This window comes from Mobula hypostoma, chromosome 1 (genome assembly GCF_963921235.1).
Source record: "Mobula hypostoma chromosome 1, sMobHyp1.1, whole genome shotgun sequence".
Lineage (NCBI taxonomy): Eukaryota > Metazoa > Chordata > Chondrichthyes > Myliobatiformes > Myliobatidae > Mobula > Mobula hypostoma.
The window spans coordinates 47,806,449-47,832,762 of record NC_086097.1 but is presented as its reverse complement, the minus strand read 5'-3'; the positions used below and the strand labels follow the sequence as shown (position 1 = coordinate 47,832,762).

The window sequence follows — 26,314 nt, the reverse complement described above, 5'->3', positions numbered from 1 at the left end:
AGAAGCTAACATTCCACAGATATAAATTAATGACTTTATCAAGTCAGCACTTAATTAAGTACGTGAAAAGTGGCTTACAGCTTAGTATCACAAAATGCCTTTTTAAAGGAAACTATTAAGAATACCAAGCAGACATTTCTGAGAGACTTGAAACTTGTTGTAGAAGCTACTCTGATCTGAAGCTAGCAGTCAAGGGAAAAATATGTAAAGAAAATGAAATCTTATTGTTTAAAAAGTTGAGTTCTCCATGATTCTTCCTTTGCACATAGGAAAGGAGTGACCCTACAGGAGGTTTACAAAATAATGAGGAGCATAGATAAGGAGAGGGGTAGCAGGGTAGGGGAGTCAAAATTAGAGGGCATAGATTTTGGGTGAGAGGGGACAGATTTAAAAGGAATTTGGGGGACAACTTTTCCCATGCAACAGTTGGTAAGTATGTGGAACAAACTGCCAGAGGAAGTGGTTGAGGCAGAATAAGAATTATCTTTTAAGAAGCACTTGGACAGGTACATACAGAGTTGTGCTTAGAGGGAAAACTAGGACTATTAAAGAGGGCATCATGATTGGTATGGACTTACTGGCCATATCCATGCTTTGTGGCTCTCTGACTCTGTGAGACCTCATAATCAACCAGTTGTTGCTCTGTTGGCATTCTTTTACCTGTATTTAACAATTTCATAATTGCCATAGGCTGATGTGTACAGAAGGAAGATAATAAAATTTAAAAAACTGATATCAATATTGTTAACTACCTAACAATTCCCTTCAAGTCCAATAATTCTCAGTAGAAAGGAAGTGAAAATCCTCACTTACTAGCCAAACCCAGGAATACCAATACTAATTTTAACACCCTGTTCACCCAACAAACAGAACAGGCTATTGACTGAATTTACTTGGCATTAGTCAGCAACTCAGTGATAAACAAAATGAACAGCAAGAGAGCATCCATCCTTTAAAAAACAAGCAAGTATCACAACATACTCTCAAACAATATTACATTTAATAACCACACTCACTGCATTGGCTCAGCATTAGCTTTTTATGTTTTCGCCACATATTTGCTTACAATATTTCTAGTCGTCAGATCCATAATCTCTTAAACCTTTGGTCTGCCTTTCTGCATTTTGGTTGAAATTTAAAACAATATTCAAATTAACTCAACCAACACACATCAAAGTTGCTGGTGAACGCAGCAGGCCAGGCAGTATCTCTAGGAAGAGTTGATAGCAATGAATTGAGAAGATCTCTAGGACGAGACTGACAAAGGGTCTTGGCCCAAAACATCCTCTGTACCTCTTCCTAGAGATGCTGTCTGGCCTGTTGCGTTCACCAGCAACTTTGATGTGTGTTGCTTGAATTTCCAGCATCTGCAGATTTCCTCGTGTTTGCGTATTCAAATTAACTGTAAGTTCTCTATTAAGTAACTTACTGAAAGTGAAATATATGTTACCATTAAAAGAATAGTAGGATATTCTAAGCAAAACTTAATAACCAACTGAACTTACCTGAAAAGGCAGCTCCAAAAGGTTATGTGGAATATTCCGTAGAAGATCTATAGCAACTCTTGTTGTATTTCCATAATCCACAAAGAATACCTATTGAGAAATTTGCAAAAATAAATCAGACAGAACTCTAATTTAGTATAAAAGATTAGAACAGCAGTCAACCTGTTGCCTCACAGCTTCATGATTTGGGCTCAATCCTGATCCCAGGTGTTGTCTGTGTGCTGCTCCTGTGATTGGGTTTTCACAAAGCTCTGGTTGCCTCCCACATAGCTTTATCAACCACTACATCTTCTCAATTCATTGCTATCAACTGCCTCGTGTATAGATTAGTGATAGAACCTGTATAGTTGGAACAATTTAGAGATGGAAATGTGGTAAAAATAATATAATTAGCATAAATGCGTGTGAGACATTTGGCACAGACTCTGTGGGCTAAACAACCATTTCCATATTGTAGGACTATGAACTACTTTATTGATCTGATGGTATCAAAGGTAAGTTGGTTATCTAGTGGTCAAAATTCCAGTCAATGAAATAGGGTGGAGCCCAGGACCATTTGTCAACCAATTTCACCTGCTTTAAATAAGTTTCAATCACTGGCAATGTTCGCCCTGTGACCTTACCCTCTTGATCTATAAAAATTTAATAGAGAAACTATGGATCCATTCCATTTTAAAAATGTATAGAGAATATGTTCTCATATTAATGTCAATTATTTTAAAATCTTTAGATGGCAAGCTTGCTATTCATATGCAGGTTTCACAGTTCAAAGTAAAATTATTATCAAAGTACATACATGTCCCCATATACTACCCATAAATTCATTTTCATGCAGGCATTTACAGTAGAACAAAGAAATATAAAAGGATCAATGAAAAGCAACACATCAACAATACTAATAAACAATCAGTACAGAAGACAACAAACTGAGAAAATAACAAAAAAAAACCCAAATAAAAAATAAATAAATATTACTGAGAACATGAGTTGTAGAGTCCTTGAAAGTGAGTCCATAGGTTGTGGAATCAGCTCAGTGTTGAAGTGAGTGAAGTTATCCATGCTGTTTCAGGAACCTGATGGGTGAAGGGTAGTAAATGTTCCTGAATATAATGATGTTGGTTCAAGGCTCCTGTACCTCTTTCCCAATGGCAGTTTTTGCCAGGAAGATCATAATTACAATGCAACTTTGATCCACTAGAAGTACATACATCTCTCTATTCTGACTGCATGTGCTCTGGCACAAAGAGTGCAAAGGACCAATACAAATACCGGATTTCTAACACTGCCAGATGTTTCCCCTTTAGAAGGTTATCTCATGGCAAAACAAGAAAATAATCACGGAGAGACAAATATGAATTGCTTTGGAATTGGGAATTACTTCTATACTCCATTGACAATTTCAATTCGTCGTGGCTATCCCTCGAGGTCTTTGTTCTGTTGATCTATTTACGGGCTCTCAAATGGCTTATGGGTCCAATCTTGGCTTTGAAAATTCTTCTGTATTCAGGACTGGTAGTTCCAGATGGCAGATCGGGCTTTGGTTGTTGCTGCCTCTCTTTCCATTTTCTTCTAATTCTGCACATCTATTGGCTTCGAAAGTTGCTGTTCTTTCTCGGATGATGGCTTGCCAGAGTTTTCTGTCCTTGGCATTGGTTTCCCAATTGTTGATGTCGATGTTACATTTCTTCATGTCGGCTTTTAAAACGTCTTTGAATCTGTTCTGTTGTTCGCCTCTTTTACGTTTGCCTTCTTTAAGCTGGGAGTAGAAGATTTGTTTCGGCAGACGTTCGTCTTTCATCCAAACAACATGACTGCTCCATCTTAGTTGGTTCTTGACGATGTAGGCTTCAATGCTTGTTGTTTTTGCTTCAATTAGCACGCTGACGTTGGTTCTTCTATCTTCCCAGCTGATATTTAAGATGTTTCGAAGACAGCGTTGATGGAACTTTTCAAGTGCCTTCAGATGTCGTCGGTATGTTGTCCAGGTTTCTGATGCATACAGGAGGGTTGGGATCACCACTGCTTTGTACACTAACATTTTGGTGTTTGTTCGGATGTCACAATCATGAAAGACTCTTGTTCGAAGACGTCCAAAAGCTGTTCCAGAGCATTTAAGACTATGTTGGATCTCTTCATTAAGGTCGACATTGGAGGAGAGGTGACTTCCAAGATACGGAAAGTGGTGCACGTTTTCCAGGGTTATTTTGCCAAGTTGAATTGATGGCTCGATCTGATTTGTCTCAGTTGGTGACGGTTGGTAGATGATCTGAGTCTTCTTGGAATTGGTGGTAAGTCCAAGTTTCATGTACGCACGGTTGAAGGCAGTCAGAATCTGTTGTAGGTAGTTTTCTGAAAGAGCTGCAACACTTGTCATCTGCGTATTGGAACTCAATGAGGGAATGCGTGGATGTCTTATTTTTGGACTTGATACGGGCAAGATTGAGAAGTCTGCCATCTGTTCTGCAGACAATTTCGACTCCATTGACAATTTCAATTATCTTAAGAGCTACAAGAGCTAATAGCTGATCTCAGTAACTTCCTCATTATTTGAGAGGTTCAAGTAGTAGAGCTACTAGGACTTGATGTTTCAATCCCTATGGTAAGTTGGCACTCTCGATGTTGGCAGTGGGTTTGGAGTGGTGACAAGGAGGGAGGGTAGGTACGTCATTGGGGTCATCAGATGGGCACCCTCCTTCTTTGACGTTTCGTTGATAAGCCCACGACTTATCCAGAGAGTTCAACGCTGCTACCTGGCGTCCCAGATACACCCCCCTCAGTTCCATACCCTCCTGTCTTCATCTCGCAGCCCAGTTGGTCTCTTTCCTTTTAATCCAAATCCATTTGCTGCTTTCTTCTGCTGCATTTGACAAGGACTTGACTGCTTGTTGGAGGGAGTGACCCCTCACCCCCATCTTCTTCAATAGACTGGTCATAGATGTAGCAACGAATCCCCTGCATCCCACTTCTACAGGGAAAATCTTGGTCTTCCAGCCATTCTGGGCAGCTTCAGTTGTCAGTTCAGAGTACTTGGTCTTTTTCCTCTAAGTTTCTTCGACACCATCTTCCCATGGTACTGTCAATTCCACAACCTATGCCAGCTTGGCTGTTGTGGACCACAGGACCATGTCTGGCCAGAGTGTTGTAGCCGCAATTATACTGTTAACCTTAAGAGATAATGGGCATAAGAAAAACAGACAAAACACCAAACAAGCTTACCCAAAAAATATTAGCAACTATAACATACAGCTTGTGTTATATGCTAAGCACTGTAAATCAAAAAGTTACTTTTAAAGCATGGGTACCACAAAAAATGCACACATTTACTGAACATGCATAACTAAGAAGATTACCTACTCTATATTGTAATTATGAATGAGGTATCTTCTACTATATTGACTGAAAATGTGTTACTTAAAAATATTCAAAAAGAACAAATTTGCATCTTTCATATCCGAAATTAAATGTCCAGGTACTTTCCAGCTTGATGTTTATTTCTTAAATAAAGCCTTTTATTTAAAAAGAAATACATGACCAATTATTCATTCATGAGTGTTGTTATTGTTTTCAAGGCCAGCATTCAGTGACCACAAATAACTGGCCTGAGCCAGCTTGATGAACTGATGCAATTTATGTACAAGATCCTTCGCTCCGCTGTTGAGTAACGTGTCAGAACTTTAACTCAGTTATAAAAATATCAATATACCTCAGTAACAGAAATGTATGCCCCACTTCAATCATCTTTTATTCAGCTAGATATGACATCAGATAGCGGAGTTTATTTCCCCTCAATACAACAAGCCATTGTAGTTTCAAAGGTTCCTTTTATTATCAAAGTATGTATGCAGAATACAATTCTAAGATTTGTCTTCTCCAGAAAGCCATGGAATACAGAAAACCAAAGAAGTAGTTGAAAAACATCAATCCACCTCCTGCACAAAAAGAAAATAAGCAAAAACTTGTAAACCCCAAATCCCCTGCCCCAAACCCCCCTCGTACAAAAACTAACAGATCACCCAACCCCCAGCCCACCAATCGGCAACAAGAAAGAATGGGCAAGAACTGAAAAAAAGTCAATGCTCCTTGAAACTATATTTAGTCAAATGCTGCCAGACTATCAAGAGCAATCACTCTCACATCACCACGATGAATCATCTTTTATGCCATTTTTGGTTCAAGGATGTAACAAGATCCACAGCACATTGGTCCCGACACGACCGAAACAATGCATCAGTTACCAAGTCTATGCTGATTATGTACTGCTTGATAGCACTGCTGACACCTTCCTTCATTTGTGAATAGCTAAGAGTAAATTAATTTAGCAGTATTTAGTAGTTTGGCTTGCTCTTGGTAGAAAGAACATAACTAGGCAATTTTTACCTATTACCTAGAATAATGTCAGCAACATAGAAGAAAGAAAATAAACTGGCTGGAGTTTCAACTATTTCTGGTCTGTGTCTGAATTAATAAATGATACACAGAGTGTCCTATTGGCTTTGCTGTATCCAGTGGTCTCAAAATGTTCTTAATATCGAGGAGAATGAACAAATTGGCTGAAAGCAGATTTCTGCAATAGTAGGGACCTCTGAAGGAGTCAAGTGGATTAACCTCCCAGTAAGTCCAACTGAAGAAGTTTTTAAGTATTCTAGCTTGATGTTCACACCAAGATGTTGATTTCAAGTACCATCGAGGTTGAGATTATCAACGTACATGGAGCCTCTTAAATGATACATCTAATCATTTAATTATTGAACATCAGGGTACTATTCTGATTTGCTCAGAGTATGATTGGTTAATTCTTCACGAGCATGAAAATACTGCTTGATACATTTTACAGATCAGCATCACACTTTTGGCCACAGAAGATCTACGGGTGGAAAGAGCTTGTCCCCTGGATTGATGAGAATGGTAATGAGACATAAGCCAGACTGTAAAAGAGTGCCATTCTGCTTTGACAAGTTAGATTTGTTCTGAGTATGTTCATTTATCAAATAGTAGTACCACATAAAACTTTAAAGGAGTTTTAAGGTGAAAAGTAAGGAGTTTGTCTCAACAACATAGTTCAAGCCTACCAATACAGTTATAGTCAGGTACAGTATATCTGATTCCTGGGTATGAAATCAAGCAGTTTTATCACTTACACTGACCCAGACTGACAGACAAACCTTTCAGGCCTCACACAGTTAACTCGGTAATTTCCAATTTACTCTTGATATGGCAAGTAATGACCTCCGCAGAGTATAGTTTGTGTCTTTTGCTACTCATGTAGCATGTCTTCTGAACAATATTTATCAGACAGGAGTATTGATTCATTAGCTGATCGGAGAACTCATATGGTATTCAACTGGTTTCCTTGGTGGAACAAGATATATCCAAGTTATGTATATGGGAGAGTCTGAATATTTCAACTTGTCATCAAAAATGTTTCTGTTGACAGTGGTTTTGATAGACACCATTACTCTGATCTTTGAATTTTCTTTACACCTCCCACTGTGGGTATTAAGTCAGGTTAAATAGGGAAGAAACAAAAACTTCTGGCACGCAAGTGAAAGTTCCAGTATTCAAAATGACAATATTTTAAAATGCACTAATGTTAATATTTCACATGGAGAGAGAGGAAAAAAATATTTCTAATTCAAACTCTTACCTCAGCTGAATCACCTGAGACTTGCAAGATTTTAGCTCTGTAATAATGGGTTTCACTACAATCTGTGAAAGGTGCAAGACAAAAATCAGGGAATGGTTCCACAATCAGTGGTGTCAATGTTAGCTGCTTAATTTCATTCATCAGTTTGCTGAGAGTGTGCAAGCTCTCGTCATCTGTTCTGTAACCCCAGAAATGTCCAACTTCAACAATCTGAAAAAAATCATAACTTAAATTAATAGAAAGCATTAATACACAGTTGAGACTCACAATCACTGAATAAACACAGAAATGTGGTTGCAGAGTAAAAATGATGGGAATTAAATATCCCAGCATATCAGGTAAAATGGGTAGATAGGCAGGAAGGAATGGGAGGTGGGGCAGCTCTCAATTAATGACGAGATCAGAGCGATAGTGAGAGTCATTATACGGTAGCGTAGCAGTTAGCACAACGATTCAAAGCACCAGCAATTCAGGTTCAATTCCCACCACTGCCTGTAAGGAGTTTGTATGTTTTCCCACGACCGCGTGGGTTTCCAGAGTGTTCCAGTTTCTTTCCATGTTCCAAATATGTATAGGTTAGTAGTTAATTAGCTCATTAGTCACATAGGTGTAATTTAGCTGCGTGGGCTTATTCAGGCTGGAAGGGCCTGGTATCTCCAAATACAAAAGTGACTAAGGTCTAAGGAGTAGAATGTTGAATCCATCTGAGTAGAGATTAGGAATAGTGGAGGGAAGGGAAGGGCAGGGAAGGGAAAAAAAAAAATCACTGGTGGAAGTTGTCTATATGCCACCAAATAATGTTACATTGCACAAGCAATAAACCAAGAAATAACCAGCACACGTAAGAACGGAACAGCAGTTGTTATGGGGGATGTTAACTTGCACGTAGACTGCGCAAATCAATTTGGTCAAGACAGTCTTGAGGAAAACTTTATAGAATGCATTTGTGATTGCATTCTAGAACAACATGTTAGTGAAAGGGAAAATGCCTAATTAGATCTTGTCCTGTGCAATGAGCCAAATAAAATTAATGGTCTTGTAAGTTAGAGCTTCTCTTGGAAAGAGTAATCACAGTATGATTCAATTTCTCATACAAATGAAGGGTGCCACAGTTTGATCTAAAATCAGCATATTATGCCTGAGCAAGGGAAACCACAACAGGATGACGGAAGAGCTGGCTAACAGACTCAATAAAAGTATATTCCACTAAAAAGTAAGGACAGTAAAGGTGGGAACAGCTAGCCTTGATCAACTAAGAAAATAACAGAAGGCATCAAATTAAAAGCTCATGTATACAAAGTCACCAGGAGAAGTGGGAAGTGGAAAATTGTGAAAACTTTAAAAAGTAAAGAACTACTCAACAAGCAGTAAGGAAATGGAAATGAAAGTAACCTATCAGAAAATATAAAAACATAGTAAAAGTATTTGTAATTATATAAAGCAGAAAAAGGGTAGCTGAAGTGGATGCAAGTCACTTCTAAGATGAGAAGGGGGCATTAATATTAGGTAGGTGGCTAAGGCCTTGAACATCAGCCTTAATAGTGGACAACATATCTAACATGCCAAAGAGGATGCGATGGGAGGTGAGGACCGATACCACTGCTATGACAAAACAGGTAGTGGTGAGCAATCTAGTGGGCCTAAAAGTAGACAATTTCCTGATCCTGATGGGATGCATCCCAGGGTATCAGGATCACTCTTTAAGAAATGAAATTATAGACCAGTTAGCCTGACCTCAGTGGTTAGAAGATGTTCCAGTCAATTGTTAAGGATGAAGTTATGGAGTACTTGGTGACACAGGACAAAGTCAGCATGGCTTTCTTAAGGGGATGCAGTGGATATTGTATATTTGGACTTTCAGAAGGCCTTTGACAAGATGCCACATATGAGGCTGCTTACCAAGTTAAGAGTCCATGGCATTACAGAAAAGTTACTGGCATAGTTAGAGCATTGGCTGATTGGTAGGAGGCAGTGAGTGAGAATAAAAGGATCCTTTACTGGTTGGCTGTCAGTGACTACTGGTGTTCTGCAGGGGCCAGTGTTGCGACTGCTTCTTTCTATGCTGTCTATCAATGATTTAGATGATGGCATAGATGGTTTTGTTGCCAAGTCTGCAGACGATACAAGGATTGGTGGGACGGGGGGGGGGAAAGCAAGTAGTGTTGAGGAAACAGGTAGACTGCATAAGACCTTAGACAGATTGGGAGAATGGGCAGGAGAGTGGCAAATGAAATACAATGTTGGAAAATGCATGGTCATGCACTTTAGTAGGAAAATTAAATGTGCAGACTATTTTCTAAATGGGGAGAATTTCCAAAAATCTGAGATGTAAAGGGACTTGGGAGTCTCCATCGAGAACGCCTTAAAGGTTAACTTGCAGGTAGAGTTGGTGGTGAGGAAGCAAATGTAATGTTAGCATTTCAAGAGGTCTAGAATAAAAGAGCAGGTATGCAATGCTGAGGCTTTATAGGACACTGGTGAGGCCTCACATTGTATTGTGAACAGTTTTGTGCTCTCCATTTTGAAAAAAAAAGATGTGCTGGCATTGGAGAGGGTTCAGAGGAGGTTCAGAAGGATGATTCTAGGAATGAAAGGTTTACCATACAAGGAATGTTTGATAACTCTGGATCTGTACTGTACTCGCATTGGAGACCGTTCAAAGGAGGCTCATGAAAATGATTCCAGGTTTGAACAGCTTGTCATATGAAGAGCTTTGATGGCTCAGGACCTGTATTCACTGGAATTCAGAAGAATGAAGGGGGATCTCATTGAAACATTTTGAATGTTTAAAGGCCTAGACATGGTAGATGTGGAAGGGATGTGTCCCATGGTGAGAGAGTCTAGAACAAGAGGGCACAGCCTTAAGATAGAGGGGCATCCATTTAAAACAGAGATGCGGAGAAATTTTTTTAGCCAGAGGGTGGTGAATTTGTGGAATTTATTGAGGCAGTTGTGGAGGCCAAGTCATTGGATGTACTTAAGGCACAGCTTGATAGGTCCTTGATTGGACACAGCAAGAAAGGTTACAGGAAGGGGGCCAGTGAGTGGGGCTGAGGAGGGGGGAGAAAAGGGTTCAGCCATGATTGAATGGTGGAGTGGACTTGATGGGCCAAATGGCCTAATTCTGCCCCTATGGTCTTATGGTACTGAAAGAAATAACATAATTTACAGCAGACACATTTGTGATAATATACCGAAATTCTCTTGATAGGTCCCAGCAGATTGGAAGATAGTGCACTTCACAGTTTAAAAAAGGAGGTACTCAGAAGCCAGGTGACTATAGGTCAACGAGCTTAAAGTTTGTAATTGGGAAAATGCTTGAAGCTATCATTAAGTAGTGAGCCATCTGGATAAAAGTGGTTCCATCAGACAGACATAGCATGGATTTATGAAGGGCATGTGCTGTTTGATAAACTTACTGAAGTTGGTTTGCAGGTGAAACGAGTTATCAAAAAGGCAAAATGGAACATTGGCCTTCATCGCTGAGGGATTGAATTTAAGAGCAGGGAGGGTATGCTGCAACTGTACAGGGTACTGGTGAGGCCGCATGGAGTACTGCATATAGTTCTGGTATTCTTACTTGAAGGAAGACATAATGGCTTTGAGGCTGGTTTAGAGGAGGTTCAAAGCTCAAAGGAAATTTATTATCAAAGTACAGATATGTTAACATACACAACCCTGGGATTCAGTTTCTTGCAGGCATAAACAATAAATCCAATAACCATAATGGAATCAATGAAAGACCACACCAACAAAGCGGTGAACCAGTGTGCAAAAGACATCAAAATTTGAAAATACAAAAAGAAAAAAAATAAGCAATAAATATCAAACATAAGATGAAGGGTCCTTGCAGAGTTCCTGGGTCGATTCCAGACAGAAGGGGGTTAGCCTATAAGGCGAGATTGAGTTATCTGGGATTATACCTCATTAGAATTTATAAGAACGGGAGAGGATCTTGTAGAAACATACAAAATTATGGAAGGGATAGGTAAGATAAAGGCAGGAAAGTTGTTTCCACTGGTAAGTTAGACGTGAACTAGGGGACATAACCTCAAGATTAAGGTGAATAGATTTAGGGCATAGATGAAGAGAAACTGTTTATCCCCAGAGAGTAATAAATCTGTGTAATTCTTTGCTCAGGGAAACAGGAAAACAACCTTATTAAGTAGTTAAGACAGTTACATGGAGTTGATTCCACAGCAAGATCAGCCATGATCTTACTAAATGGCAGAGCAGGTTCAATGGACCAGATGATCTACTCCTGCTCCTATTTTGTATGTTCTTATGTAATAAAAAATTTTAGTTACTCAAAGTCTCATAAAACCAACATGATCTAGATGCTGGAATTCAAACTGAAAATAATACAGCAGGTCAAACATAATTGAGTAATGTTTCAGATCAATAATTTTTCATCAGTGATTTCAAAACGTCTGTATTTTTGCATGAGCAAATTCAATGTATATTTTGTTACTTTATTTTATTCAGTGATACAGTGTGGAGCAGGCCCTTCTGGCCCAATGAATCACACCGCCCATCAACCAACCTGTTTAACACGAGCCTAGCCCAGCTCAATTTAAAATGACCAATTTACGTACTAACCTGTATATCTTCAGACTGTGGGAGGAAACCCACATGGTTCACAAAGAACGTACAAACTCCTTACAGAAGGCACCAGAGTTGAACTCCAGAATGTCCAGAACTGTAATACTGCTGTGCTAACATCTCCATGGGCACCCATTATATCTACTGTTCTGTGCTAAATCTTTGCTAGGGCAGGCCAAAACTAAATCTTTCTGCCTCCCTCCCTCTTCTCCCCCCCAATAGACTTGTATCTTTGTTATTTATCCGCAAGTTTTCCCAACGCAGCTGTCACAATCCCAATCCCAACAATTCCTTTAATGATCAGATTTTTTTTGATTACCTCAGTGACATTCATGGTGAAAAAGTGTGGAACACGATGACAGGGCAAATCCAAAAGACCTCTTGACTTTTCTTCAGGCATCAGTTGAACAGAACAATTTTGATAGTCCATGCACAATCTGCATTAGAGATAACCAACTGTATTGTGATTGTCACTTACTGTCTTAATGGTATCAAGGGACAAACAACAAATAATTTCAAGTGTTTTTCCTTCTCAAATTTTTACTCCAAGAGTAAGGATGGTACCAAAATGAATTTTAATGGTCCACTAATTAAAGTATTTAAAGACAGTTATCTTGAAATTTATTAATTCCCAAAATGAAGCAATAGCCTAGCACTGTGTGGATCACCCATATCAACTTTCTGTCATTTCAGCTCCCTCTTCATTTTATTCCTGCTCCCATAACCCCCCAATTTCCTTACTCCCAATTCCTTCCCAAACCAGTTTCCTTTAGCCCCTTCCCCTCCCAGGGCACTAAGTATTTCCAAGATGGCCCGGCAAGAACAGGGATGGAGGGAAAGCAGTATCTATCACTGCAGTATGCCACAGCTGAAACTAGGTTACAATAACATGCTCCATGTGGAGATGCTTGGCATTAGTTAGAGAGCATTGTTTTAAGGCGAAGGTGAAAAGATTTACAGAACCAAGGGTCATATTTTTCCACATAGAAGGTGGTGGGGAAATGGAAGTGGTAGAGCCTGGTGCAATCACAACTTTAAAAGACATCATGACTGATACATAAATGGCAGAGGATTAGACAGGTATGTCAAATGGTACTAGTTCAGGTAGGCAATTTGGTTGGCATAGAATAGTTGAGCCAGGTGGACCCATTTCTTCAAATATTCCCATTTTAGACAGCTACAGCTAAAGTCCACAGCTATTGCCATGGACAATACAGTAAGCAAAACAGTTATAAGCTGTTTAAAAAAATCAATTGCTTCTCAAAGTCGATGAACGTTTGATAGCAGTCTCTGGTCACAAGTGTAATTCCCCTTTAAGAAAACAAAAGAGAGGAAGCTGTGTTGGTTTAAAAGTTCATCTAAGGAGAAGAGGGTTCCAACTTCCACTACTGTCTATTCTGCTGGCACACATACATTCTCTGAAAAATAAAATTGAAGATCTCAGAGCAAGATTGCTGTACCAGAGGGACATCAGAAACTTGCGATTTTTGTTTCACAGAATTTTGGTTATCCCTCGCCATTCCAGTGATATAGCTAGCTGGCTTCATGATTCAATGTCAAGATAGAACTGCTGAATCTTTCAAAGGCAGAGGTGGCGAATTATGCTTTATAACTAATTCCTTGTGGTGCACAAATGTGGCAGTTGTGTCGCGGTCCTGCTCACCTGACCTGGAACATCTACCAATCAAGTGTTGTCTACTATATCTGCCACAGGAGTTTTCACCATCATCTTGGTAGTGGTCTATATTCCATCTCAGGCTTGCATCAAACACATTCTAAATGAACTGAGCGATGTAATCAATAGGCACGAAACAGTGCACCCTGATCCCTCCCCCATCATTTTGGGGGATTTTAATTAGGCCAGCCTGAAAAAGTCCCGAAATAATTATCACCAGCATATCAGTTGTGGAATCAGAGGAGCCAAAACACTGTAATATTACCATCAAGAATGTTTATCATGCCATCCCATACTCACACTTTGCAAAGTCTGATCACCTGGCTGTACTTCTACTCCCTGAGTACCGGCAGAGACTGAAGACTGCAGCACCAGTACAGAGGACCTTGAAGGTATGGACAAGAAAGGCAGAGGCGCACTTACAGGACTGCTTTGAGTAATTGGACTGGACAGTATTCAGAGATTCATCTTCAAGTCTGAATTGTGTCCAATCCCTTCAAATGTCTAGGATCGCGTTCACGACATTCTGAAGGGAGTGGGAGAGTAGCCGCAGGTCTTGGTACATATTGGCATCAATAACATAGGTACGAAAGGTACAGAGTTCCTGAAGAGAGATTTTAGGGAGCAAAGTAAAAAGCTGAAAAGCAGGTCCTCCAGGGTAGTAATCTCTGGATTGCTGCCTATCCCACACACCAGTAAGAGAAAGAATAGGAGCATTTGGCAGATAAATGCATGGGGATGGGGTCTGATTTCAGCATCATTGAGATCTTTTCTGGGGAATGTATGACCTGTACAAAAGAGACAGGTTACACCTGAATCTGAGGGGGACCAATATCCTTACAAGTAGGTTAGCAAGAGCTGTTTGGGAGGGTTAAAACCAGGGTTTCACAACTGGGATTCCGTACTACCATAGGGTTCCATGAGAGATCACCAAGGATTCTGCGAGAGATCGTCATTAATAAAAAATAATAAATATCAATTTTTGAACTTTGCACAACGCGCGATGCTAGTACCTGCACTGGTGGGCAGTGACCAAACAGTACCGTTACCAATCTCAGTCTAGTATGGCAATGTGCAGTTGGACCATGTTAAGTCTATCCTCAGTTTTTGATGTAAGTTAGGGGAGGCAGTTGATAATTGGTGAGTGCTGTTTTGCACGGAGGGGAGTTAGGTAGGCTGTTTTCTGAGCATTGAATGGACTCACCCAATTTGGACTTTGACGTCAGCCTTTTCCCCCCAAATTCCCTTCCCCAAGTTCCCTTTACGTGCTGCCGACTGACTTATTGGAGCGAACAACCTATCAGTATAGTAGAAAATTGCAGGGAAATTTTCATTCCAAAGACAGCCCAGCATGACGATTTCTGAAGATGAGGTGTAAGATGAAAGAGGAGGATCCTAAACCTAGGCCAATGAACAATTCTGATAAGGTTAATGACAAAGAATTACATTCTTCCGAGTCACTTCACTGCACTAGTGCAACAACACACACAAAAAAATACGTCTTTACAATGAAAGCTACTTATCAATGGATTTTACATGGACTGGTGATCCAAGTTGTCCTATTCCATTGTGCCTCGTCTGTGGCAAACAACTTGAAAATATAACAATGGCTCCAGCAAAATTGAAAATACACTAAACTACAAATCACAGACATATGACATGTAAAAGTACCGATTATTTTAAATGACTATTGGAAACTCAAAGCATACAGATTAAAGCTTTTAAAAGTAAGGTCAGTCAGTAAATGGCTTCAAGAAGCAAGTTAGTTAGTAGCTTTAAGACCAGTTCACTCGAGAATGTTTAAAAAAACTGAGTAAAAACCTGGACAAAGAGCACACCAATCTCCTGCTACATACAGAAATCTGGTCACTTAACAGAGGAAGGGTTCTCAACAGGTTGTTTGAGCTGAAAGGTGCCATGCAGGACTACTTAATAGAAAATAGTAAGCCTGATTTTTATGAGTGCTTTGAAGATGAAGAATGGTTACAGAAATTAACCTACTTAACAGACATTTTTCATCATATGAATCAGTTGAACAAGTCTCTGCAAGGCACTGGAGAAAATGTTTCGACTTCCTTGGTGCACAAACATATCAGTGCTGTCCCAATTCTGCTCACCAAACCTGGAACATCTAGCAGTTAAGTACCGTCCTTTTTACCTACTACAGGAGTTCTCTAGGGTCATTTTGGTAGCAGTTTACATTCCACCTCGGGCCAACGTCAAGCAAGCTTTAGATGATCTGAGCAATGGGATCAACATGCACAAAACAGCGCATCCTAATGCCTTCACAATCATTTTGGGAGATTTTAACCAGACCAGTCGGGAAAAAAAAAAATCGCTAAGCAACTACCATCAACGGATCATTTGCAATATCAGAGGAAGTGACACACTGGACCATTGCTTCACGACCAGATGAACTCAACACCTTCTATGCCCACTTTGAAAGGGAGAACACAACTACAACTGTGAAGATCCCTACTGTACCCAATGACTCTGTGATCTTCATCTCAGAGGCCAATGTTAGGCTGCCTTTAAAGAGAGTGAACACTTGCAAGGCAGAAAGTCCCGATGGAGTACCTGGTAAGGCTCTGAAAAGATGTGCCAACCAACTAGTGGGGGTATTCAAGGACATTTTCAACCTCTCACTGCTATGGGCGGAAGTTCCCACTTGCTTCAGAAAGGTAACAATTATACCAGTGCTTAAGAAGAATAATGTGGGCTCCCTTAATGACTATTGCCCAGTAGCACACACATCTACAGTGATGAAATGCTTTGAGAGGTTGGTCATGACTAGACTGAACTTCTGCCTCAGCAAGGACCTGGATCCATTGCAATTTGCCTATCGCCACAGTAGGTCAACGGCAGACGCAATCTCAATGGCTCTCCACACGGCTTTAAACTATCTGGACAACACAAACACCTATGTCAGGATGCTGTTCATTGACTATAGCTCAGCATTTAATACCATCATTCCCACAATCCTGATTGAGAAGTTGCAAAACCTGGGCCTCTGTACTTCCCTCAGCAACTGGATCCTCAACTTCCTAACCGGAAGACCACAATCTGTGCGGATTTGTGATACCATATCTTCCTCGCTGACGATCAACACTGGTGCACCTCAGGGATGCGTGCTTAGCCCACTGATCTACTCTCTATATACATATGACTGTGTGGCTAGGCATAGCTCAAATATCATCTATAAATTTGCTGACGATACAACCATTGTTGGTAGAATCTCAGGTGGCGACAAGAGGGCGTACAGGAGTGAGATATACCAACTAATGGAGTGGTGTCGCAGCAAAAACCTGGCATTCAATGTCAGTAAGATGGAAGAGCTGATTGTGGACTTCAGGAAGGGTAAGATGAAGGAGCACATACCAATCCTCATAGAGGGATCATAAGTGGAGAGAGTGAGCAGTTTCAAGTTCCTGGGTGTCAAGATCTCTGAGGATCTAACCTGGCCCCAACATATAGATATAGTTATAAAGAAGGCAAAACAGTGACTATACTTCATTAGGAGTTTGAAGAGATTTGGCATGTCAACAAATATACTCAAAAACTTCTATAAATGTACCAGGGAGAGCATTCTGACGGGCTGCATCACTGTCTGGTATGGGCAGGTGGGGGGGGGAAGCTACTGCACAGGACCAGAAGCTGTAGAAGGTTGTAAATCTAGTCAGCTCGATCTTGGGTACCAGCCTACAAAGTACCCAGGACATCTTCAGGGAGCGGTGTTTCAGAAAGGCAGCATGCATTATTATGGACCTCCAGCACCCAGGGCATGCCCTTTTCTCACTGTTACCATCAGGTAGGAGGTACAGAAGCCTGAAAGCACACATTCAGTGATTCAGGAACAGCTTCTTCCCCTCTGCCTTCGATTCCTAAATGGACATTGAACCCTTGGACACTACCTCATTTTTAAAAAATATACAATATTTCTGTTTTTTGCACTTACTTTTAATCTATTTAATGTACACTGTATTGAATTACTTGTTTATTATTATTACTTTTATTTTTTTTCTCTCTCTTCTAGGTTATGTATTGCAGTGAACTGCTGCTGCTAAGTTAACAAATTTCATGTCAAATGCCAGTGATAATAAACCTGATTCTGATCCATGAATTTAAAAGGAATCAGAATCTTTGGAAAATCACGTTGCAAAAGAAAATCTTCAAATGTTTCCACTGCTGCCTGGGCTTGACAGTGAGGAAGGATATCAGAAAGTCTTGAGTCTTTTTGAAAACCACCTGGAAGAACCACAGAACAAAATTGAACAGTACTTTTCCTCTATGTATGACTGGGTGAAAGACCCTTTCTCTGAATCTTCTGAGAACTTGACTTTGAGAGAAGGGGGAATAACTTGACTTTGAGAGAAGTGGAAGAACTTTGTGAGCTGCACTCTGATCATGCACTGATGAGATTTACTGACCTGCCCTGGACAAGTTCTGGATTTCTGTGAAAGCAGAGTATCCTGTCATTCATAGGAAAGCAATGAACATTTTGCTGCAGTTTTCAACTTCTTACATGCGTGACCAGCCTTTTTTTCTTGTTTAACAAGCATCAAGAGCAAGGATAGAAGTTGTCTTATTTCAGATGAAGGTGAAATCTGTGTGCTTATCTCAAGTTTGACCCAGAATTAAGTAGTTTATAATGTTTGCCTCATGAGTTTTTAAAATTTATGAAAAGGAAAGAAAGATTAATTTCAAGAAAGGCAAGCTGAGCTTAACCCTTTTTCTTTCAAGGTTAGCTAAAAGTGTATTCTCTACTCATTGACAATTATTTTTGGATTTTTATATCTACAACTTACTGACCACGTAATGTATCATGAGCTGTAGATAAAATAATTTTTATGCAGAGGTTCCCTGAGACCTGAAAATTATTTCAAATGTTCCTACAGGGCAAAAAGGTTGCTAAGACTGCTAGCAAGGAAAGGCTAATGATAGGGCAAAACTGCAGTCAACGGGATAAATTGTACCCCACCCCCTCTGCCTGTCCTTTCGATACAAAGTGTATCCTTGGATGTTGAGCTCCCACCTATAATCTTCTTTCAGCCACGATTCAGTGATGCTCACAACATCATACATGCCAGTCTCTAACTCTGCTACAAGTTCATCAAGTATATGCATGCATTCAAATATAACACCTTCAATCCTGTTTTGATCCCCCTTTTCGATGTCGTCCCCCTTTTACATTGCAACTTATCCCACAAATTTTTACAAATGTACCGTGGAGAGCATTCTAACTTGTTGCATTAACACCTGGTACAGTTGGTGGGGGGTGGGGAGGGGGGTGGAGAGGAGAGGCATTGCACAGGATCAAAATAAGCTGCAGAAAATTGTGAAATACATGTTAAATAGTTATGTAATAGTGGCCAGAGGACCTAGGGTAACAGAGGAACTGAAGGAAATTTGCATCAGGCAGAAAATGGTGTTGCGTAAACTGATGGGACTGAAGGCTGATAAATCCCCAGGGCCTGATGGTCTGCATCCCAGGGTACTTAAAGAGGTAGCTCTAGAAATCGTGGACGCATTGGTAATCATTTTCCAATGTTCTATAGATTCAGGATCAGTTCCTGCGGATTGGAGGGTAGCTAATGTTATCCCACTTTTTAAGAAAGGAAGGAGAGAGAAAACAAGCAATTACAAACCAGTTAGTCTGACATCAGTGGTGGGGAAAATGCTGGAATCAATTATAAAAGATGTAATAGCGGCATATTTGGATAGCAGTAGCAGGATAGGTCTGAGTCAGCATGGATTTACGAAGGGGAAATCATGCTCGACTAATCTTCTGGAATTTTTTGAGAATGTAACTATGAAAATGGACATGGGAAAGCCAGTGGATGTAGTGCACCTGGACTATCAGAAAGCTTTTGATAAGGTCCCACATAGGAGGTTAGAGAGTAAAATTAGAGCAAATGGTACTGGGGGTAGGGTACTGACATAGTTAGAAAATTGGTTGGCAGACAGGAAACAGAGTAGGGATTAATGGGTCCTTTTCAGAATGGCAGGCAGTGACTAGTGGGGTACCGCAAGGCTTGGTGCTGGGACCGCAGTTGTTTACAATATATATTAATGATTTAGATGAGGGAATTAAAAGTAACATTAGCAAATTTGCAGATGACACAAAGTTGGGTGGCAGTGTAAAATGGGAGGAGGATGTTATGAAAATGCAAGGTGACTTGGACAGGCTGGGTGAGTGGGCAGATGCAATTTAATGTGGATAAGTGTGAGATTATCCACTTTGGTGGCAAGAACAGGAAGGCAAATTACTATCTGAATGGTGTCAAGTTAGGAAAAGGGGAAGTACAACGAGATCTAGGTATCCTTTTTCATCAGTTGCTGAAAGTAAGCATGCAGGTACAGCAGGCAGTGAAGAAAACTAATGGCATGTTGGCCTTCATAACAAGGGGAGTTGAGTATAGCAGCAAAGAAGTCCTTCTGCAGTTGTACAGGGCCCTGGTGAGACCACACCTGGAGTATTGTGTACAGTTTTGGTCTCCGAATTTGAGAAAGGACATTCTAGCTATTGAGGGAGTGCAGCGTAGGTTCACGAGGTTAATTCCCGGGATGGCGGGACTGTCATATGTTGAAAGATTGGAGCTGACTAGGCTTGTATACACTGGAATTTAGAAGGCTGAGAGAGGATCTGATTGAAACATATAAGATTATTAAGGGATTGGACACGTTAAAGGCAGGAAACATGTTCCCGATGTTGGGGGAGTCCAGAACCAGAGGCCACAGTTTAAGAATAAGGGGTAGACAATTTAGAATGGAGTTGAGGAAAAACTTTTTCACACACAGGGTTCTGTGGAATGCTCGGTCTCAGAAGGCAGTGGAGGCCAATTCTCTGGATTCTTTCAAGAAAGAGTTAGATAGAGCTCTTAAAGATAGCGGAGTCAAGGGATATGGGGAGAAGGCAGGAAAAGGGTACTGATTGTGGATAATGAGCCATGATCACAGTGAATGACAGTGCTGGTTCGAAGGGCTGAATGGCCTACTCTTGGCACCTATTGTCTATTAAAACTCAATCAGCTCTATCATGGGCACTGCCCTCCCCAGCAACCCAGACATCTTCAAGGAGCGATGCCTCAAAAAGGGACCATTCTTCATAAATGAATCCCATCACTCAGGACATGCCCTTTTCTCATTGCTACCATCAGGCTGAAGATACATAAGCCCGACGGCACACATAACGATTCAAGAATAGATTGTTATTGTTGATATTTTTATCCTGTGGGGTAGGGATTGGGGATGTGTTGCTATTTTTTTTTCTGCGAGTGAGATGGTCAGGAATTGGTGTTGTCATTTTTTCTGTGGGAGCAAATAGAGATTTATTGCTATTGTCAGTTTTTTTTACTGCAGGGAGGGGCTGCGGGATTCAGGGGTCTGTGAATTTTGTTTCTTTTCTTTTCGTGTGTATTTCACAGCTGTCTGGAGAAGACAAATATCAGTATGTCTTGTATGCATGTATGTATTGTACATGCGTACTTTGACAATAAAATGCATCTTCGTACCTTTAACACAATAAGATATTACCTTGGATTTTGCAAGTTTGTACTATTAAGTCTTTGAGTCAACTGTTCAATCTCTTCCACAGGATGAATATTCAACTGCAGCGGAATACGATGCTGGACCATCTTCAATGCCATGTACACTGCAGGATGAATCTCAGTTCTCTTTATTGGATTTTGCACAAATTCAACAAAGCCCCTGTTTTTGAGAAGTATTTTGTTAAGGGTTAGGACTTTACGAATGGAAATATTCTGTACATTGAGATAATTAAAATGGAATTTAGAAATCACCGAGGAAAAGTATTGAGGTATGAAGTTTATGTTAATGTTTCAACATAACAAAAGCAACTTACTTAGATCCATCAAATGAAATAGTTCTGACTTGCCCACACTGCCTGAACAGGGAATGAAGCTGTTTATAGTACAGGAACCCATAAGGTGGCACATTCCTCACCTATAGCAAATGTGAACCAAAATACAGTTTCACAATTGAGCTCAGTGACTCAATTCAAAAAGTATTTCATTAAATGATACAAACCAGACCTGGATGCTTTGGTATATTTTACTCATTTATAACAGCTTATAAAACTAATTAGCTCGACCAAAGAATATATGGGTATGTTAGCATTGTCCACAAGATGGGTAAGGGGTGTTCTCATCTTGGCAAGGCAACATTACTCAAATGGTTTAGATACTAAAGAGCATCAGTGGTAGTCAGAATCAGATATTTCGCTAAATTTAACACAAGATGTGACCTTGGTTTCAGAGTTGTAGTCAAAAGTTGGAGATGCTGCTTGAAAAATCATCCTGGGATGATTATTGCTTAAATTGTCTCCTCGCAACCCTCAGAGAGTCTGCATGATATTTTAATAGATCATGTTTGACATAATGCCCTCCAATAGGTGTCATGCCCTCAACAATCTGACATGTGCTTCTGTGGATCAATCAAAAAATCAATGCATTTGATGAAACAGATGAGTGGGGTCTGTACTTCTTCACGATAATTGAATATAATTAGTGTTTAAATGCCATATCTGCAGGTTCCATTAGTATTCTCAGGAAAATTCGAATGATGGTAATTCCAGTAAGCACCAACACTGCATTCTAAAGTCAAACAATGAAAGCAGCACGCTTTATTAGTGCATCACCCTGTGAATTCTTAATTACATCCTTCCACCAAAGAAATTCAAATTTATTGCATTGTAAAAGACATGTTGCTAACTCTGAAATAAAAGCAAACACAAGAAACACTCAACAGGTCAATCAGCATTTGTAAAGAGAGAAAGTGGTATTACCAAGTCAATGACTCTCTATCAGCTCTGATGAATAGTCAGCAACTTGAAATGTTAACTGTTTCCGTGCCCAAAGATGCTCCTTGTCCACTGATTATTTCTCTTAATATCTGGTTTTATTTCAGATTTTTATCATCTGTTGCCCTTTACTTTTCCATTTCTGGTTATAACTGGTTCTTTTAACCCAACTGCTCACTCTAAAGTTGTAAAATAGACAGGTTCTGATATTCTTATTTCAATTATACAGCTACATACCACTACTGTAGTTTTTGAATCTTTTCCAGCTATGTCTTTCACAGCAACTTCTTCAGACACTGGGCCAAATGTGAAATAGTTGGGGTAAAAAGCCCCAGCCAGCACAACCTGTGGAAATAATAATATTGCCAAAGTAAATACAGCTTAACCCAAATTTCATGAAAGACAGTTAGCATTGTTGCACAGACAGGTAAAAACAGCTACATAAAAGTATACTTAACAAAAACAGAAAATTCGACTTGATCTACACAGAAATATCTGCCATGCCTTGAATCTTTTGTGCTTCTCAATGATGTAAAGAAGCCAGAAAGTGCAAAGGGTGGCAAGTCAGAGTGCAGTGACACACTTAATGATATAAACTGTGCTCTAAATTTCCTAATTTGTAAACAAGGTGCTAAACTGAAAAATATTTTGTGCATAGACATATTTTCAATATGTACCTGCAAAATAAACCTCTGCTTGTGTGCACACTCTTCATTAGTACTTCCACGGGGTTGATCAACATACATATTAAAACGCTGTACCCTTTCTTTCAACTCCTCATACAATTGTGCCACCTAAAATGCACAGAAACAACTTAAGAAAAAAATGCAGGAATTTAAGTTACATCAATGTACAAGAAAGAGGGAGGAGTAGCATTCAGCTCTGAAAGTTTCATTCAGTCGCCTCATAATTTTCCACTTTTCCAAACTACCAAATTGAACTCATTTGGTCATGCCTCTATAACAATATCTGAAAGAACATTCCTGAGTAAATAGTCTGTCGTCCTAATTAAAGTTCAAAATTCTGACTAAAATTTATAATCTGAGTACATATATATCACTGCATACAACCCTGAAATTATTTTTCTGCAGGAATATTACGATCAAGGAACATGTCTGTAGCCTGGATATTGAACTTCTTGCTGTTGGACTCCGGCCATATTATTTGCCAAGGGAAATCTCGCATGCAACTGTGGTTGTTGTGTACATCCCTCCCTCTGCCAACCCAGCGTCGGCGTGTAACATCACTTACACCGTCATAGCCAGATTACAAATCCAGCACCCGAGTGCCCTCATTACTATCTTGGGTGACTTCAACCAGGTTACCATGGCTAGAACACGGCCCAACTTCAAGCAGTATGTGAGCTGTACAACCAGAGGGGAGAGGACTCTGGATTTGATGTGCGCTAACGTTAAGGATGCATACAGCTCCTCTCCCCTCCCCCCCACTGGGAAGGTCAGATCACAACCTGGTGCATCTAAAACCCTGCTACATGCCTCTGGTGAAGAGTAATCCTGCAACCTCAAGGACAGTGAGAAAATGGTCGGAGGAGGTTTATGAGGCGCTCCAGAGTTGTTTCGAGGTGACAGACTGGCAGGCGCTCTGTGAGCCACATGGAGAGGATATTGATGGGCTCACAGAGTGCATCACTGATTACATCAACTTCTGTGTGGACTGCAATGTTCCAACAAGAACTGTCCTTTGTTATTCAAATAACAAGCCACGGGTGACAAAGGACATTAAGGACATCCTGAACACTAGTAAGAGGGCATTTAGAGATGGAAATAGGGAGGAGCTGAGGGCAGTACAGAGGGACCTGAAAGCCAGGATCAGGGAGGCTAAAGACAGGTACAGGAGGAAGTTTGAGTGGAAACTCCAGCAGAACACGAGAGAAGTCTGGAGGGGGATGAGGACCATCAATGGGTTCCGGCAAACTAGCAGCAGAGGAGCTGAAGGCAGTGTGGACAGGGCCAATGAACTTAACCTGTTCTTTAACAGATTTGACATTGTGGCCCCTGCCCATCCCCCACGAGTCATCTGTTGTCAGCCCCCAACCAACATATTCCACTCTCCCCTCCTCACAGTCCCCCACCATGCTCTCATGACTATACCCCTTCCCCACACGAAACCACCATGGTGGGCTTCACAGCTGAACAGGTGAGAAGACAGCTGAAACGTCTCAACCCAAGCAAGGCTGCAGGACCGGATGGTGTCAGTACCAGGGTGCTCAAAGCCTGTGCCCCTCAGCTATGTGGAGTACTTCGCCATGTATTCAACCTGAGCCTGAGGCTCTGGAGGGTTCCTGTACTGTGCAAGACGTCCTGCCAAGACACCGCGCCCCAGCGGCCTCAATGACTACAGACCAGTGGCATTGACCTCCCACATCATGAAGACCCTGGAGAGACTTGTTCTGGAGCTGCTCCGGCCTATGGTCAGGCCACACTCAGATCCCCTCCAGTTCGCCTATCAGTCCCGACTAGGAGTTGAGGATGCCATCGTCTACCTGCTGAACTATGTCCACCTGGACAAGCCAGCGAGCACTGTGAGGGTCATGTTTTTTGACTTCTCCAGTGCATTCAACACCATCTGCCCTGCTCTGCTGGGGGAGAAGCTGACAGCAATGCGGGTGGATGCTTCCCTGGTATCATGGATTCTTGATTACCTGACTGGCAGACCACAGTATGTGTGCTTGCAACACTGTGTGTCCGACAGAGTGATCAGCAGCACTGGGGCTCCACAGGGGACTGTTTTGTCTCCCTTTCTCTTCACCATTTACACCTCGGACTTCAACTACTGCACAGAGTCTTGTCATCTTCAGAAGTTTTCTGATGACTCTGCCATAGTTGGATGCATCAGCAGGGGAGATGAGGCCGAGTACAGGGCTACGGTAGGAAACTTTGTCACATGGTGTGAGCAGAATTATCTGCAGCTTAATGTGAAAAAGACTAAGGAGCTGGTAGTAGACCTGAGGAGAGCTAAGGCACCAGTGACCCCTGTTTCCATCCAGGGGGTCAGTGTGGACATGGTGGAGGATTATAAATACCTGGGGATACAAATTGACAAAAACTGGTCAAAGAACACTGAGGCTGTCTACAAGAAGGGTCAGAGCCGTCTCTATTTCCTGAGGAGACTGAGGTCCTTTAACATCTGTCGGACGATGCTGAGGATGTTCTATGAGTCTGTGGTGGCCAGTGCTATCATGTTTGCTGTTGTGTGCTGGTGCAGCAGGCTGAAGGTAGCAGACACCAACAGAATCAACAAACTCATTCGGAAGGCCAGTGATGTTGTGGGGATGGAACTGGACTCTCTCACGGTGGTGTCTGAAAAGAGAATGCTGTCCAAGTTGCATGCCATCTTGGTCAATGTCTCCCATCCACTACATAATGTACTGGGTGGACACAGGAGTACATTCAGCCAGAGACTCATTCCACCGAGATGCAGCACAGAGCGTCATAGGAAGTCATTCCTGCCTGTGACCATCAAACTTTACAACTCCTCCCTTGGAGGATCAGACACCCTAAGCCAATAGGCTGGTCCTGGACTTATTTCATAATTTACTGGCATAATTTACATATTACTATTTAACTACTATGGTTCTATTACTATTTACGGTGCAACTGTAACAAAAACCAATTTCCCCCGGGATCAATAAAGTATGACTATGACTACGAATACTTAGCAAATCTATAGAACAGTAACTGTAAACAGAATCAAAGGACAAACTGTGCAAATGTAAATATAAATAGCAATAAACAACAAGCACGAAATAGAGTCCTTAAAGTGAGATGCTCGGTTGTGGGAATACCAAAAGAATGGGTATAATTATCTCCTTTTGCTCAAGAGCCTGATGGTTGAGGGGTAGTAACTGTTCTTGAACTTGGTGGTGCGAGTCCTGAGGCACTTGTACCTTTTACTTGATGGTACAGCACAAAAAGATCATCTTTGATATGTATGCTGCTTTTCTACAGCAATGTTTCATGTAGATGTGCTCAATGGTTGGGAGGGTTTTACTCATGATGCATTGGGCCAAATCCACTACCTTTTGTAGGATTTTCTGCTCAAAGGCATTG

At 40.9% G+C, this 26,314-nt stretch overlaps 1 protein-coding gene across 6 annotated transcripts in view; it reads right to left on the bottom strand.

Moving 5' to 3' along the window:
• tdrd9 (tudor domain containing 9) overlaps positions 1-26,314 on the bottom strand; it is a 165,248-nt gene that overhangs the window by 39,437 nt on the left and 99,497 nt on the right. For all 6 annotated transcript variants that reach the window (XM_063047992.1, XM_063048027.1, XM_063048011.1 and 3 more), the window contains exons 21-27: positions 22,922-23,038; positions 22,482-22,589; positions 21,288-21,388; positions 20,960-21,133; positions 12,071-12,188; positions 7,150-7,359; positions 1,506-1,595 (exon numbers count right to left, since the gene is read on the bottom strand). In XM_063047992.1, the coding sequence (XP_062904062.1) occupies positions 1,506-1,595; positions 7,150-7,359; positions 12,071-12,188; positions 20,960-21,133; positions 21,288-21,388; positions 22,482-22,589; positions 22,922-23,038 (918 nt within the window). The remainder of the gene's footprint in view (positions 1-1,505; positions 1,596-7,149; positions 7,360-12,070; positions 12,189-20,959; positions 21,134-21,287; positions 21,389-22,481; positions 22,590-22,921; positions 23,039-26,314) is intronic.